At 40.1% G+C, this 17020-nt stretch overlaps 1 protein-coding gene across 1 annotated transcript; it reads left to right on the top strand.

The window, feature by feature from the left end:
• Positions 1-5945: 5945 nt before the first annotated feature.
• LOC120433925 lies at positions 5946-12933 on the top strand. The gene is made up of 3 exons (XM_039601026.1): positions 5946-6385; positions 12051-12538; positions 12627-12933. Exons 1-3 carry the CDS (start codon positions 6188-6190, stop codon positions 12931-12933), a joined length of 993 nt encoding a protein of 330 aa, XP_039456960.1. The 5' UTR covers positions 5946-6187.
• The last annotated feature ends 4087 nt before the right edge of the window (positions 12934-17020 follow it).

Below are 17020 nucleotides of genomic sequence, written 5' to 3'. Positions count from 1 at the left end.
TAATAATATTGAATGATAAAGCGTGCTTTTCAGAATTCATGACCATTTATCTCCTAATGTAGATTTTGCTAATCCTTTAATTTAAAATCCTACCAGCCTATGTGTTATTTTGAGCAATGCTTACATGGCTGGACAGAACAGTGACACAGCTGACAAAACTGACAATGCTCCCGGTATGACTAAAATGATTTAGGTTTGTCAAGTTTAAATGTGATCAATAAAGTTTATTATATAAGTTTACTACAAAGTGACCAGATATAAGTATCAAATGTAAGGATTTTATTTTGAAACATGTTTATACCTCACCTTGGACAGACAGCCAACTTTCTGATGATTCTCCAACTCCTGATATTCTGCACTTGTAGAATCCTTCATGAGACTTGTAGACTGTGCTAATGGTCATGTTTCCCATAGAGTTGGTACCAATGAAGATGTCATCCTTATAGAAGACAGCAGCAAGGCTGGCACTAACCATTTTGGTTTTGCAGTGCAGAGTCATAGATTCGCCCTCCATCACAGGATGAGCAGGAGTCTCCAGGATTAAAGCAACAACTAAACAAGATAGGGCTTATCAATATTTATATAATTTAACCTTCTAACATTCATTAGGTCACTGGCAACCCATCTAAACTGAATGCAATTTTCAGTTTATTCAGTTTTAAGATACGCTAATTTTTGACTACAGGCAGAATCAAATAACTAAAATAACAAAAGATAAACCAAAAACAAATTACAGTACACAATTTTGTTCAATTATTAAATGATGAAGCCTATAATTACACTTCACAATATAATATACAGAACATATTAAATTCAAGACTTATTACCCTCTGCTTTTTGTTCTTTCACAATCAACAAACTCTCTGGTGATTCTCCAGCTCCAGAGATTATACATTTGTAGAGTCCTTCGTCAGACCTGGATACATTGTGAATGATCATCTTCCCAGAATAGCCAGTTCCAATTTTCAGGTCATCTTTATAGAAATCAGCTATGTGGTTTAGAAGAGCTCCTTTCTTTTTACAGCGCAGGGTGACAGTTTCACCCTCCATGACAGGGAAAGGTGGACTCTCCAGAATCACAGAATTAACTGAAATTAACAGAATTAACTGAAACATTTATACAGTATGTTAAGGCCTAATATGCATTCATTAGAAATTATTTTTGTTGCTTAACTATCGGGTGTTCAGGCTTTCAGGACACCTGGTTTTAACTAAAGAATTATGGTTGTCAAAAACATTCACAAAAAGTATACTATCTATTGATACAAAAAAAATCTAAAACATTGTACTGTCAAATCTATATATATCATTATTTTGTTTTGTCTTAGTTTTAAATATAGAGGTGCACTTGTAAAAGAACACAATTGCTCGATAGTTTGGATGTGGATCAAGCCTTTCTTGAATTTCAAGTTTCTCAAGTACACAACAGTACATTTTACTGGCTCAGGTCTGAGTGGGCCAAAATTCTGCCACTGCAATGTAAACGTGTAAATATTCTAGTAGGCAATGAGCATATCTTCACATTGCATATTGACACATAAAATATTTATGTTGTATTATTGTATTGTATTGTGGCAAGATCTGAAAACTGCTGTTTTGCAAAGAAGAATGGGCAAGGATTTCAGTCTCTAGATGTGCAAAGCTGGTAGAGACATACCCTAAAAGACTGGGAGCTGTAATTGCAGCAAAAGGTGGTTCTACAAAGTATTGACTCAGGGGGCTGAATAATTATTTCAGTTATTTATTTGTAAAAAATGTTTGGAATCATGTATGATTTTCGTTCCACTTCTCACGTGTACACCACTTTGTATTGGTCTTTCATGTGGAATTCCAATAAAATTGATTCATGTTTGTGGCTGTAATGTGACAAAATGTGGAAAAGTTCAAGGGGGCCGAATACTTTTGCAAGCCACTGTAAGTCCTACACCTTAAAAAAATAGCACATATGATGACAGACCTCAGACGGCTCACTATTTGATAACTATGTTATCTAATTATGTGTTTACATACATATTAGCTTCTGCAATCCTGAGATTTTCCCACTACTACTGTGTCTATATAAGGAGATCCTTATATATGAGCATCATTTCTGAGACTCCTGTACCCAAAAGAAAAACACTGACAATCCACTGACCTCACCCTATGTCATCACATATAATCACATACCTGTGAGTTAGTTGGTTAGTATCCACTAACCAAACAGTACAATTAATTTAATCCTGAAAGTTTAGCGTGTTGAATGTAATAAATTAAAGTTTTAGACTCTGTCTACAAGCTTTGCTATTTCAAACTCAGTTTTTCCAATATTTTCTCTCACTCTCCCATAACCTTGATACTGCCTTGTCTCCTTTGATCTCCTTTGAGATGTGAGAGATTTGGAATGTTTAGAATATTTGGAGTGTGTAGTTACTGTTTTGTGTTTTTAGTGTGTAGTGTTGTCATTAGTTTTGTTTTGTGTGTCAGAACAATGAATCAACTGCTAATTGTCACAGTTGCTACCAATAAGCCACCAAAGACAGACTGCAGTGTAAACGCTGTTATCAGGTGGAAAAGAGGAGGAGTGATACAACTGTTGTCAGGCCAGCAGGTGCAGGTATCAGCTTGTGATGTGCTCCTCTTTCTAATGGTGGACACAATTTTTTTGGGAGTGGCACAAATAATTTGTGTGGCATATTATTTGATGCAGAACACCTGATTGTTCTGGCAATAGTTTGAAATGGTTATAGAAAAAACACATAGGCTGCATTTTTAGCTAAATAGCTGCATGTAATTTTGAGTTTTGCAAAACTTGTGCATATATTTTTAAAATGCACAATTTATTTTTGCATTTCAAGTTATGGTTAAAATGATTCATTAAACATGTTTGTGGTTGTTACAGTAAGAAATATGACTTTAACTCGAACTTTTCTGTCTCATTTTAAGTCAGTTCTTTTAATACAGTATATCAAAATCAAAAAATAACTGTAAATTCAGACATGTGAGGTTCCAGTTTAGATTAGGGAGACAGACACTATATAGAGTAGACTTTAAATGTTTCTTTTTGCTAAAGCATATAGTTAGGTCTAGTGGTGCAACGGATCACGGTTGATCCGAAATCCGAACCAATCCCACTCCACAGTTCGGTACGCACGTGATCCGAAGATTCGAAAAAGAAAAAAAAAGTATTTGTATGGTGCGCGCGGTCAGTCTGTCAAGCGGTAGTTATGATCAGCGCTAGCGGTCCAAGTAGCGGAGCAGAGGAGTTTGCGGCATTTAAACAGCCCTTTGCTGCCCAGTCCGACCGGGCTAAAGCTATTACAAAAGCTAATGTGGTGTTTAGCTGCAGACGGGAGGCCGTCGTCTGTTGTGCAAAACAAGGGGTTTAAACTGTGATGAACGTGCTTGAGCCACGCTATGATATCTCGTTGCGCGTCCACTTCAGTGACAAGATCGTTCCAAGCATGTATGAGCAGGAGAAGTTTAAAGTTATGGCTGAACTGTCCCAGGCATCTTCTGTTGCTCTAACTACAAATGGGTGGAGCTCCAGGGCAACGGAAAGCCACGTGACCGTGACCGCTCGTTATATCACAGCGGAGTGGTAGATACAAAGCCCTGCACTGCCCTATAGATTACATTAGATTAGATGAAACTTTATTTATCCCTCGGGTGGGTTCAAACTGAAATTCAGTTTCCAGTAGCACAGCACCCACAGAAGTTGCAGAATGTGAGCAGAAATATACAAATACAGAGAATACAAAATGGATAAATAGAATAAATAGGAATAAGAATACAAGGGGACGGCACATTTTAAGTATTGTGAGTCTATTACACTGTTGGATATTAACAAAAACTATTGCACAGTGAAAAGGCACTACAGCTACTTGTTCCCCCCTCCTCTGTCCCCGTTTCCCCTCCAGCGAGGAGTTAAACAGTTTGTTGGTGTGTGGGACAAAGGACTTTTTAAGTCTGCTGGTCCTTGACTTTGGGAGAAGCAACCTGTCACTGAACAGACTCCTCTGGTTGTTTATGGCCGTGTGCAGAGGATGCAGAGGATACCCAGCATGGTCAATAATGTCCATATTGCACCTTAATTAGTTTTTATATAAGTGCGTGGAATGAGTCTTCAGTTGAATGTTTTTAATAGGCAAAAAATACTTAAGTAAACGGCGAGTAGAATTTTTGTCTTTTTTTTCTATTTTTGCTGATCCGAAAATTGATCCGATCCGTGACTTTAAAACCGTGATCCGATCCGAACCGTGAGATTTTTCATCCGTTGCACCACAGAGAGTGATATTATACCCCTTCTGTCAAAAATATTCATGAGCTTTTTGAGTGTTAGGTTCTATGAATTATTCATGAGCTCAGGAAGTAATTAAATTATGATAATAATTTAATTATGATATTCATAAAATATGATATTCATAAAATTATGATTTTCATAAAATTATGATATTCATCCAAAATATGCTAGTTCATTGCTTTTCTTCCCCAAAATAAGAACTAATTGCTTATTTTAGAAAAGTTTTTATATCAAATAGCACTCTTTTATTTTTTAATCCAATAAAAACGTTTTCCTTTTTCCCTAAAGAAACGCCATCTGGTGGTGGGTCAGCGCATGACAGCGCATGAGTGCGCAGTGCGCGCCTGTGTGTCTAAGCGGCGCTCGCGCGCGCGCCTGACTCGGGACCGGGCCTGTGTCTCTGGGACCGTGTTTATGGGTGAAAATGTGTTAAACCAGTATAAATGTGCTTAGTTAAACTTGTGCTTTTGTAACGTTCAGTATGGCCAGACATACAGGGTGCATGCCTTGTGGGAAAAGTTTATTTCAATTTATATGCATTTGTTTAATCCAAACAAAGAAATTTAAAATCAAACTCAGAGTCACAAAAAAACACTCGCGATCTCCGCGGGTCCCACCCGATCCTTAGACAAATAAGCAGGGACAAACTCCTCAAAAACCCTCCGCGTTTTTCTCCAAAACCCCTAGAAATAACCTGTAGGCACCCTCCTATCCCCAAGCCTTATACTCGATAACAGGGGAAATCCTGAAACCAAATCCTTAGTCTTTTTTCTCAAAAAACAGCCCTATCACTAGCTCCGTGTCTAAGTTCTTACTCGCGATCCTTAGGCACATAACCGGCGAATCCTCCTGAAAAACAAAACAAAACAAAAAACCTCCGCGGTTTCTCTCCAAAATACGCAAAACAAAAAACCCCTAGAAATAACCTGTAGGGAACCCCCGTATACCCAAAACCTTATACTCGATAACAGGGCAAATCCTGAAACCAAAGCCTTAGTCTTTTTTTTTTCTCAAATTCCGCTCAGAGTCTAAGTTCTCCCTTCGCTCCGAGCCGCACCGGCCCGCAACCAGAGCAGTCTCTTTTTCCTTATTGTTCGCTCCACCATCTACTGCTTAATGATTCTGGGTCTTCCTTTGAAATTTGCGCCGGAGATCCACTCCGCCTCCCAGGTGCCCCGCTGCCAATCACATAACAAAGGGGCGGCTCCATTCGCACCCCGCTCACCCAATCGCGCTCAGCTTGGATTTTCACGATCCCCCCGCTCAGGTTAAGACTGGCGTCCTCTCTCACAAGCCGTCTGACTTCGGACGCGTGGACAACTACCTCCACTCAGACTGAATCCACTCAGACCGAATCCACAATATTACCCCCGTCGCCAGACCACTAAAACAATTAGCGGTACTCAGACCGAATCCACTCAGACCGAATCCACTCAGACCGAATCCACAATATTACCCCGTCCACCAGACCACTAAAACAATTAGCGGTACTCAGACCGAATCCACTCAGACCGAATCCACTCAGACCGAATCCACAATATTACCCCCGTCACCAGACCACTAAAACAATTAGCGGTACTCAGACCGAATCCACTCAGACCGAATCCACTCAGACCGAATCCACAATATTACCCCCGTCGTCAGACCACTAAAACAATTGGCGTCACTTTTACCTGTGTGCATATCAATCATACCAGGTAAACCTTACTGCCCCGCTGACAATCACATAACAAAGGGGCGGATCCATTCGCACCCTACTCACCCAATTGGATACAGGCCCGATTTATCTTCTCAGCGATAGGTCTATTCTCTCACCTGCATCAGGATAAATAATCTCACATTTCAAGTTGAATTTAACAGTTTTTCCCTCTCAGAAAAACAAGTTTTCTCCTTTTTTCACAAAACAACATGGCCACCAGACCTACCAACCTCACTGTGGTCTCTCAGACCCCCGTAACCAGCTACAGAGCCTCTGCCACGCCAGCGCAACTCAGACGATTGCATCTTTGTAGGGTCCAACCTGCATCTGCTATCCCTTTGGAGGAGAGAATCCCTCTCAACACCGGGGGATTTTGGGGCTATGCTTTCAGCCTCCCGGAGAGCCAAATCTATTTCTTTTTTTCTTTTTTTTACTTTTTATTTTGTGCTTTTCCAAATTAACAGTACACGCAGACGAAAGTCTGAAAAGGAACAGAAAAACAAAAAACAAAACAAAAAAACAAAAAACATACAAACAAAAAAAAAAGACCAAAAAAACAAAAACAAAAACAAAACAAAACAAAACAAAAACACAAAAACACAAAAACAAAAACAAAAACAAAAAAAACAACTAAAAGTTATAACATACACCTACTCTGTGGGGGAGACAGAATAAAGAGTAAATATACACATATATATAAAGATGGGGCCAGGAAAGCCCAAGTTCCGGTCCTCTCACCGGCAGGTCCGGTTCCATCCACAATCATAACCTATTTGAGTGCAAAGTGGGGAATAGAGGGGCCCCATTCTCTCGGGGCTCAGCCATCCGCCTTATGGGGCTGAATAAGTCTTGTAGGCTATCCATTTTGCCCACTGTTTTCGATGTTTGTCAGATTTCAGTCTTAAAGTGTAGGTCATTTTCTCCATTACATATATTTCCTCGATTACATCTGTCCATTCTTCCAATTTTAAAGGGTCACTTTTCAACCAGTTTTTTGTTATTACCTTTTTGCTTGACAACAACATAATTTTGAACAAGTATTGGTCCTCCTTTCTTACATTTTCCCATAATCCGAAATACATTACTCGTGCCTCACACGGCACTTCGTACCCCAGCACTCTCTTCATTGTTACTGCAATACTTTCCCAATATGGTTTGATATGTTTACACTTCCAAAACACATGGGAATGATTGGCGTCCCGGTCTCCACATAATCTCCAGCAATGTTGGGGTATTTTCAGCTGCTTACTTTTAATATGGGGAGTAATAAAGAACCTAATCACATTTTTCCAGCCATATTCTCTCCATCGTCTAGAGCTGGTAGAATTATGCTGTGAGAGACATACGGATCGCCAGTCATCCTCTGACAACTCAAGATGTAATTCAGATTCCCACTTTTGTTTAATATATAATGTTTCATTCCTATTCAAATTTTGCAGACCATTATATAATTTCGTTAAAATTCTTGATGGAAGTTTTTTATATGCGCCTGTTATTATTTCTATTATATGGCTTCCTTCTCTCAAGAGCTTCTTCCTAATTTCTGTATTGTAAAAATGTCTTAATTGAAAGTACCTAAATAAGTCTGATTTTTCCAGTCCAAATTGTTTCTGTAGATTCTCGAAGGATTTGAATGTTTTCCCGTCTATTAATGTGCTCATTGCTGTAATTCCTTTATTGACCCATCTTAAGAATGTACTATCCCATTGTCCACTTTGGAATTTTTGAGAGTATGCAGGCCAAATCAATAGTTTACAGTCTTCTATAATTCTATATTTCTTCACTATAATCCACCAGAGTTTAATAGTGAATTCAGTAATGAGATTTACGTTCGTAGGCTGTATAGTTTCCTCTCCCAATCTTGCTTGTGGATCACATGATGAGCAATAATTTATCTCTATACACTTCCATTTTGAGGTGTAATCCGGTGAGCACCAGTAAACAATATATCTCAGTTGGGCTGCATAAAAATATTCCTTGAAATTTGGGAGGGCAAGTCCTCCTTTTCTTTTCTTAATTGGAGTGTTTTAAATCTTATTCTTGGCTTTACCCCTTTCCATATGAATCTACTAACTAATTTATCCCATCTAACAAATTGTGCATCTGGTATATGGACTGGCAATGAAGTGAATAGATACAGTAGTCGAGGAAGTACACTCATTTTTATTGCCTCTATTCTTGAACTAAGGTCCATGACAAGGGGAGCCCATTTAGTCAAATCTTTTGAATTATATTACTTATCTTTACATAATTTGCCTCAGTATAGTGTACTTATTTCGCTAGTTAGATAGACACCTAAGTATTTAATCTTATTTGAGTCCCATTTTAATTTATATTCATTTTGAATTGAATCTTTGGGGAAATAATTCACACAAAGTACTTGGGTCTTTAAAATATTTAGTTTATACCCTGAATTTTGCCAAAATATTTTAATGCTTTAATCAGTTGGGGAAAGGCCGTATCAGGATCCTGTAAATATATAATTATATCATCTGCAAAGAGACCTATTCGTTGTTCAATTTTAGAAACTAAAACCCTTTTAAGTCTGCACTTTGTCAGTATATACTGAGCCAAAGGCTCGATGTACAGAGCAAAAAGGGCTGGACTCAGGCAGCAACCCTGCCTGGTTCCTCTGAAGAGCTCAAAACTGTCTGTCAGGTCCCCATTTATTTTAACTCTAGCCAATGGCCTGTGGTACAAGGATTGTATACACTCAATGAAAAGGCTGTTGAAGCCCATTCTTTTCAAGACTGCAAAAAGAAACATCCAAGAAACTCTATCAAAGGCCTTTTCAGCATCTAAACTCACTAAGACTGTTGGGATTTTCTTTTTATTAACTTCATTAATTATATGCAATAATGCGCCGTATATTATCTTGTGTTTGTCGCCCTTAATGAATCCTGTCTGGTCTTCATCCACCAGATCTGGGAGAAACAGCTCTAAGCGTCTTGTGATTATGGATGTAAATAATTTATAGTCCACATTTAAGATGGAGATTGGACGATAAGACTCACAGTATTCCTTGTTTTTATCTTCTTTTGGTATGACTGATATAATGGCTTCTTTCCAGGAGGGTGGAATTTTAGCGTGTTTTAGTGTCCAGTTAAAAGAATTTATCAAAATAGGAGCCAGGTCCTCTTTAAAAGTTTTATACCACTCATTGGGGTATCCATCACTCCCTGGACTTTTGTTAGGTTTCAATCTCCTTATTGCCTTATCCAGTTCTTCTTTAGTGATTGGTTTAGTTAAAAATTCATTTTGAGTTATCCCGATAGAAGGAAGGTCTAACTGATCCAAGTACTCTTCAATTTCTTGTCCGTTTTCCTGATCGGGTTGGTTATACAATGTTTTATAATATTTTTGAAAGGCATTTTTATCTGTATTGGTTCATATAGTAGTTCCTTAGTGTTTGGATCTCTAATCTTATTAACTGCATTATTTATTTGTATTGATTTTAACCGTTTAGCCAGTATTTTGGTTGCTTTGGAGCCAGACTCATAAAATGTTTGTTTTGTGAATCTCAGTTTCTTCTCTATTTCCTCCATAGACAGATCATTTAGTTGTTTTCTTACATCTTTAATTCTTTTCAGCCAAATCAGCAGTCAAGTCTGTATGCTGTTTTTTTTCTAAATCTCTTAATTGTTGTTCTAATTTGAATTGTGTGAGCTTTTTCATTTTTTTTGATATGGGTAGTCCTTGATATCAGATACCCTCGAGTTACTACTTTAACAGTATCCCAAATTATTGTTGGATCCATCTGTTCATCCTTGTTGTCAGCAATACAGAGTTGTAATTCTTTTTAATCTCTTGTACCACAGATTCATTGTTAAGAATACCAGTATTTAATTTCCACAATGATTTCTTATTCTGATTATTTAAGTGAATAGTCAAGTGTATGGCGTTGTGGTCTGACAGATCAGCTGTACCGATACTACATTCTATGACTCTATATTTATCGCTTCTGTTTATCAAAAAAAAGTCTATCCTTGAGTGTACCTTATGGGCCACTGAGTAATGTGTATAGTCTTTCTCCAGAGGGTGTAACTCTCTCCATACATCACAAAGATCTACTTCTTTTATAAGTAAATTAAGAGCCTTAGATTTCTTATTTTTGCGTCTTTTTAAGCTTGTAGTATCTTTAGTATGATTTAATACACAGTTCCAGTCGCCCCCACATATCAGAGTCCCTTCACTAAAATTAATAATTTTTTCTGATAATTTTTGATAGAATTTTGGGTTGCCCTCTGGAGGGGCATACACATTTATCAGGGATACCACATTATTACTAATCCTTCCTTTAACAGCGACATATCTACCATCCTTATCACAGATTACCTCTAACATTTCAAAATCAACCATATTAGAAATTAAAGTTATAACTCCTCTTCGTCTGCTATTCTTACATGAGCTGTAAAAGATATTTACATAGCCAAACTTTTTAAATTTTTCATGTTCTTCTTTCGACATATGAGTTTCTTGAATGAATATAATCTGCGCCTTGTGTCGTTTCAATTTAGATAACAATCTACTCCTTTTAACCGGATTCCCCAAACCGTTGATATTGATCGAGATAATGTTTATTTTACCTACACCACTCATGACTTGTACAATATGCAGTAACCATCCCCTCAGAGTTGAAAAAACAAAAAACAATATTACTACACATAAAACAAAAAATAATCAAAAACTTGTGACTCCCAATCAGTTGGAGAGGGCAATCTCCCCCCGTGACCCCGTTGGTAGGTCTAGGGTACAAACCTCCATAAAGGGAGGGCCCTATAGAAAGTTTGAAAACTAAAAATATTGTTCCCATCTTATAGTCCAACGTATTTACCTCCATCCGGTGCTGCTCCTCCCGTGCTTTGAATTAATGAGGCAGCTCTGTGGTATTCTAATCAGTTACAGGGGAAAGATGTCCCCTGAGCTACTCAACATTTCTCTGATATTCCTTCAGCTTTTTTTTAGCTCTCTGCCCCGGGGAAGTAGTTTGCTCTCGACTGGAAATTGGGACCCGTTTCACTCTCGACACCTTCTAATTAACGCTGCGTCTTCTTCCTCAGATTCCGCCGGGATCTGTACATCGTATCCTCGCCTCTGCAACTCCAAAGCCGCATCTCGTGCACTGCTGTAGTATCTGGCTCCGTCCCGCCAATGAATCCGCATGCTCGTGAAGGGGGTTTGGAAGCGCACACCCGCATCCTTTAGTATCCGTTTAACTTCTCTGTATTGTTTGCGCTTTTGGACAATGTCTGGTGCATAGTCATGATCAAAATAAATCATCTTGCCTTTCACCTGAATTTGCTTCTTCTTCCAAACTTCTCGAAGTATAAGTTCTTTCGTTGTAAATTCCTGGAAATTAATAAGAATCGGGCGTGGGAGTTCTCCGGGGCGCGCTTTCCGTGTGGGAATACGATGGGCCCGCTGGATCTTGAGTTCCAGCCCGTCTGGGATAAGTATTTCGTGCTGTAGTAACTCCGAGACAAAGTCTTGGACGGATCTCCCCTCGGCGCCTTCCTCCACTCCAAACATGCGTATATTATTTCTGCGGGATCTGGACTCTAAATCCGCCAGTTTGTTCTGAATTAACTTCTGTGCTGTCAAGCTTTGGATGAGCGCTTCAGTTAACTCCAATGTCATGTCTTCTATATTTCCCACTCGATCCTCAGCTTCCCCATTCTCTCCGACAGAGTTTTTATGTCTTCTTTAATTTTGTCAAGTTTTCCGCCCAGCTCCTGCTGTAGCGTGTTAATATCTTGTCTCAGCCTTTCGTTATCTTGTTTCATTTCTGTTTTCATTAATTCGATAGCTTTTAGTAGCTCGCCAGCTGAGTCACTAATTATACTGTCAGGGCTCGTGCAAGCTTGTCCTGTTGCATTGTTAGTATTTGTTTTTGCGGAGGAAGTGGCTTTGTCCTGTCCCCTTGGCATTTTGGCTTCCTTCTGCCTTATTCCTCACCTACTACTTTTGTCTTGCTCAGTGAAGTTGTCTGTTGACGAGTTTTCGGTGTTATCTATCCTGATTGTAGGGAGCAGCCACCATACACGTCCTCTCACTACGCCATGACACCCCCAAATCTATTTCTACCAGCTAAAAGCAGGTGAAAGTTTTGGCCCGCTGACACCACGGATTGCTTTTAGCTCCTCTGATTGGGCTGTTTTGACCCTCATCGCGACCCCTGAAATCCAGAAGAGCCTGCAGGATACGAGCTCCCAGCAACCGCGAACAAGGGACCAAGAAACGCAGACGCCTCGTGTTTTCAAAGGGGCCCATGCGTCTCCACCATTCACCCAACAACACCGGCCTTTAAACGCGGTGAGAAAAACCGTGACATATGCGCAGTGGGAGACTAAGAGCACGCCGTTTTGCAGGTGGGTCTGTAAGGCCAGTCGTCAGACAGCAGAAAATGCCGGCAAGGATGAGTTCGTGCTGGAGCTTACGAACACCCACTCCGGTGTTTTCAACACATTGCTTCGGATTCCCATTCAAGACTGGCTGAAGATGGTGGGGGAAAAGAACGGCAGAATTTTAGAGCTTTTTAAGCTAAGTACACGTACCTCTGAGTTGGTCCTGGTTGGAAATAACCCCCCCGCACTCAAAATAACCCTGCCCCCTCATCCGGTCCCCCTTACCCCGCCTCCTCCTCCCCAGTGCTTTTAAAAACCGCAACGACCGTCTCCTCCACATCGTCTGTAAAAACAGCCATGAGTCACCACAGCTCTGGAACTCCCTCTGCTCTAACCCCAGCATCCTTTCGGCCAGCAGCTGCTTCTACTCCAGCGCCCAGTCCCCATCAGGCCTCATCCTCTCCGGCCGCTATGCTTGCAGATTCGCCGCTCCTGCCTTCATCACCTCAAGGCTGGAACTCGCCCAGCCACCCTGCTCTCGGATGGCAGTCACCCGAACAGACCCCGGTAAACAACTCAGTCTCCGGTGTCTCGCTCTGGGCTTTGGGTGACCCTGTGTGCCGGGCTCTTTTCAGAGAGCCTGAAGACAATGATCCCCACCCTGGGGTGAGCAGTGGACAATCTTCATCCCTGGACATCGATGAGGCCGCTACTCTACTCCCCACAGCCGTTTTTGAACTTATAAAACTAACTCTCAAGTACCTTGTCATGTCGCTACTCCAGAAACACCGACAAGACGTGTGTCAAGGATGCGCAGTCTCCACCCTCACAGAGGCGCCATTCTTGTCTTTTTCCCGCTGGAAAAATATTACTTTTTCAAGTACTATGATGAACTCTGCAAAAGATTATGGAATGGACATTTCACCAACACATTATTACGAATTTTACGGTTAGAAGGCTTTTCACCACCATCGGAGCAAGTCAGAGGTGTGGCCCAAGCCTATCTCTTTGAACTCCGAGATGCCCGCGACATAGAGACTGCACTCCAAGATATTGATGCTAGCGTCACTGAAGTTACCCGCACAATAATTGATCAAGTGTTAGATGACAATTACTCACTGTGGCTGTCCTAGTATTTGTTTTTCTTCTCTTTCCTATTATTTTTTCTTACTGTTAAGTTTTCTTACTGTTAAGTTTTTGTTTGTTTGTTTTTACTCGTTTGAGATGTAATGTTTTTTTTGTTTTTTGTTTTTTCATTACATCAAATAAATTGTTTTTGGAAAAACGTTGCATCAAATAAAACCTTTTTGGAAAAGCATTGCAACAATCAAACTCATTATTTGTTTTTACTCGTTCAAATGTATTGTTTTTCATTACAAGAAATAAATTGTTTTTGGAAAACCTTTACATGAAGTAAAACCTTTTTGGAAAAGCATTGCAACAATCAAACTCATTTATTTTTGTTTTTTATTAGAATCAAAAAGTGTAATGTTTTTAATTACAAGAAATAAAATATTTCCATGAACTGGTTACATGAGATAAGTAACTGCTCGATCATGAAATAAAACCATAGTTAAACATAACTTCAAAGAACACACATGGCAGAACAGATTCTATTGAAACGGGCATATTACGACCCCTCTCACCCCGGTAGTTTTTGCGCAGTGCAAAAATTGATTAAAGGCATGCAGAATGAAACTGGTACAAAGATTAACGCGCAAACAGCTCAAAATTTCCTCGCAGAACAGGATGCTTACACCCTACACCGAGCTGCACGTCTGCGATTTCCGAGAAACCGTGTGTTTGTCCCCAGACCTCTTAATCAATTTCAGGCAGACCTTTGTGACATGCGAGCGTTAGCCGAGCATAACGATGGCTATCAATATTTACTTACAGTTATAGATGTTTTCTCTAAAAAAGCCTATGCAAGAGCCCTGAAAAACAAAACAGGAGCTCATGTCACTAAGGCTTTTGAGTCTGTCTTAAAAGATAGCCAAATTCCTCAAAAGCTACAGACAGATAGTGGTAAGGAATTTTTTAATTCCAGTTTTCAATCTTTAATGAAAAAGCATGGTATAAATCATTTTGCTACAGGCAGCGATCTAAAAGCCTCAGTGTGTGAAAGGTTTAATAGAACTCTTAAAAGTAAAATGTATAGATATTTCACCGCTGCAAATACACGTAGATATATCGATGTGCTGCAGGATTTATTACATAGCTATAACACTAGCTACCACCGTTCCATAAAAATGTCCCCTAATCAAGTAAATTCGGACAATGTAGCGTTAGTATTTCAAAACCTATATGGCACTTCTACTATTCCTTGTAGAAAAAAGCCCTTGAAATTTAAAAAGGGAGATCTTGTCAGGCTCTCTAAAGTTAGAGGTGTCTTTGATAAGCGTTATGAGCAAACATTCACAAGCGAGGTATTTACGATTGATCAATGCATACCTAGAGACCCTCCTGTTTATAAAATCAAAGATTACGATGGGGAAGAAATTATCGGTAGTTTTTACGAGCATGAGCTGCAGAAAATCGCTCTTTGCAAGGATAAGCTTTATCACATAGACAAAATTCTCTCAAAACGTAAACAGAGGGGACAGCTTTATTTCCTGGTGAAATGGAGGAATTGGCCTGAAAAGTTTAATAGTTGGATTAAAGCCAGTGAGCTTAAAAACCTGACATAACAAACTCCGCAGCTCACTCTCATCTTGGTTACCTTGGTAACGGTTTCAGCATGAGTCTCAGGGCGCAGGGTTTTTACGTCACACTACCATCAAACGCAAGTCTGAATGTTTTTAAAAATAACACCAGTTCCAATTTCCGTGTGGATTTGGCTCACCATCTCAACCTCGATGGGGCCTGGGAGGTGGCTCTCACTGAAATTTCATATCCCTATACATGGCTTAATATCCCGAATGATAAGGCTTATTTTGAATGCAGGAAAAAGAGTGACGCTGAGCAGCGGCCTGATGAGGTGGTTAAGACAAAAATACGCGCTGGGTTTTACGAGGATGCTAACACGCTCAGAACAGAGGTTGAAGCATGCCTTAGACGTATCGACTCGGATATATATCTAAAATACCACCCCATTGTTAAAAAGTTTGAATTCACCGCTGGGGGCATATATCAACTCAGGTTTTTTCCTCCTCTGGCATATATGCTTGGTGTACCGGCAGGTGTCTGGCAGCGGTTTGAGCGCAAATTTGCCCCATATCCTGCAGATATAAAAGCTGGATGTTATCATCTATTCTGTTATTCAGATATAGCAGCCTTGCAGCTGGTAGGTGATAGCTATTCGCCCCTGCTGCGTACTGTCAGAATAGAGGGTAATTACGGAGATATCGTTAACCTTTGCTTTAACAAACCAGACTACATTCCTGTTGCTCGGAAACACATAGAAAATATCCATATTGAAATCAAAACTGATCAGAACGAGCCTGTAAACTTTACCTACGGTAAAACGATAGTAAAGCTACATTTCCGCCCTGTGAAGGATCTCATCTAATAACAAAAATATGGATAATAATAGATTTATAAAGTATTACGAAACGCAAGCTGGTAACGGGCTGCCAGGCTTTTCAGGGGCGCCCGTAATTTACGGACGAGGAATAGCATCTATTTTCTCAAAATTGTTTAGATTTGTAACCCCATTCTTAAAGCGTGGAGTGAGCCTCGTTAAACCTCATTTGAAAACAGCTGTCAAAGGGATTGCTACAGATGTTGTGACCTCCTCGCTGTCTAACTTGACTCGCTCAAACACACAAGAACAGCAAGAGGGCTCAGGTTAAGCTTATTGCGCCAAGAGACCCTAAAACGTCCTCCCGGTAGGAGGCTGACGGAGTTTAAAAGCGGAGGAAAACGGTCAAAAGAGACAGAGCGCTAAAACCACCAAACGGGCAACACGCAGGTCGAAGCAGGATATTTTCTAAAAAACTAAGAAACAAGCAACGATGTCTTTACTTCACGAACGATCAAGCGAATGCACCTTGAGTGAACTGGATCTGTTCACAGCCCCCCTGACCCAATTTTCAATCGAGGACAAATGTTATTCAGAAATATTACCAGTAACAGCGCTCACTGATCGGGGACCTGTGGAATTTTACGTGCCAGGAAACGGGCTGCATTACCTGGATTTAAATGACACATTGCTAAGTTTAAGATTGAAGATAACAAACGCGGATGGGTCTGATATTGATCAAGATGCTAATGTGGGAGTTATAAATTACCCTATAAATACCATTTTCTCGCAATGTGACGTCACATTGGGCGACAGACTGATTTCACAAGCCAGCTCAACCCACCCCTACAGGGCTATAATAGAAACATATTTAAATTACTCAGAAGAAAGTTTGAAGACTCAATTTAGCGCTGGGTTGTTTTACAAAGATACTGCTGGCGCTTTGGATTCACACGTGGTAACCAACGGCCCGAACCGGGGATTAGTTCGGCGGGCAGCTTACAGTCAGCGGTCGCGAGAGTTCCACGTCATGGGACCGTTACATTCTGATATTTTTTTCTGTGAACGATTATTGCTCAATAATGTGGATCTGAGAGTTAAGCTCATGAGAGCCAACGATGCTTTCAGCCTTATGGCACCTCAGAATGCTAATTACCACCTGAATATTCTAGGAGCTTCATTGTATGTGCGGAAAGTTACTGTGTCCCCCGCTGTACGCGTAGGCCACGCTTCCGCTC

Source organism: Oreochromis aureus, linkage group 3 (genome assembly GCF_013358895.1).
Source record: "Oreochromis aureus strain Israel breed Guangdong linkage group 3, ZZ_aureus, whole genome shotgun sequence".
NCBI classification, from domain to species: Eukaryota; Metazoa; Chordata; class Actinopteri; order Cichliformes; family Cichlidae; genus Oreochromis; species Oreochromis aureus.
Note: the sequence above shows the minus strand (reverse complement) of the source record. Positions and strands in the feature narration are given on the sequence as shown.

Bases quoted from the DNA above. Each gene is read 5' to 3' on its own strand.
- LOC120433925 (XM_039601026.1), top strand. From the start codon at position 6,188: ATGGCCACCAGACCTACCAACCTCACTGTGGTCTCTCAGACCCCCGTA. The intron at 6,386-12,050 runs ATCTATTTCTTT...TGACACCCCCAA, and splicing joins TCAGCCTCCCGGAGAGCCAA to ATCTATTTCTACCAGCTAAA. The intron at 12,539-12,626 runs GTTGGTCCTGGT...CCTCCTCCCCAG, and splicing joins CTAAGTACACGTACCTCTGA to TGCTTTTAAAAACCGCAACG.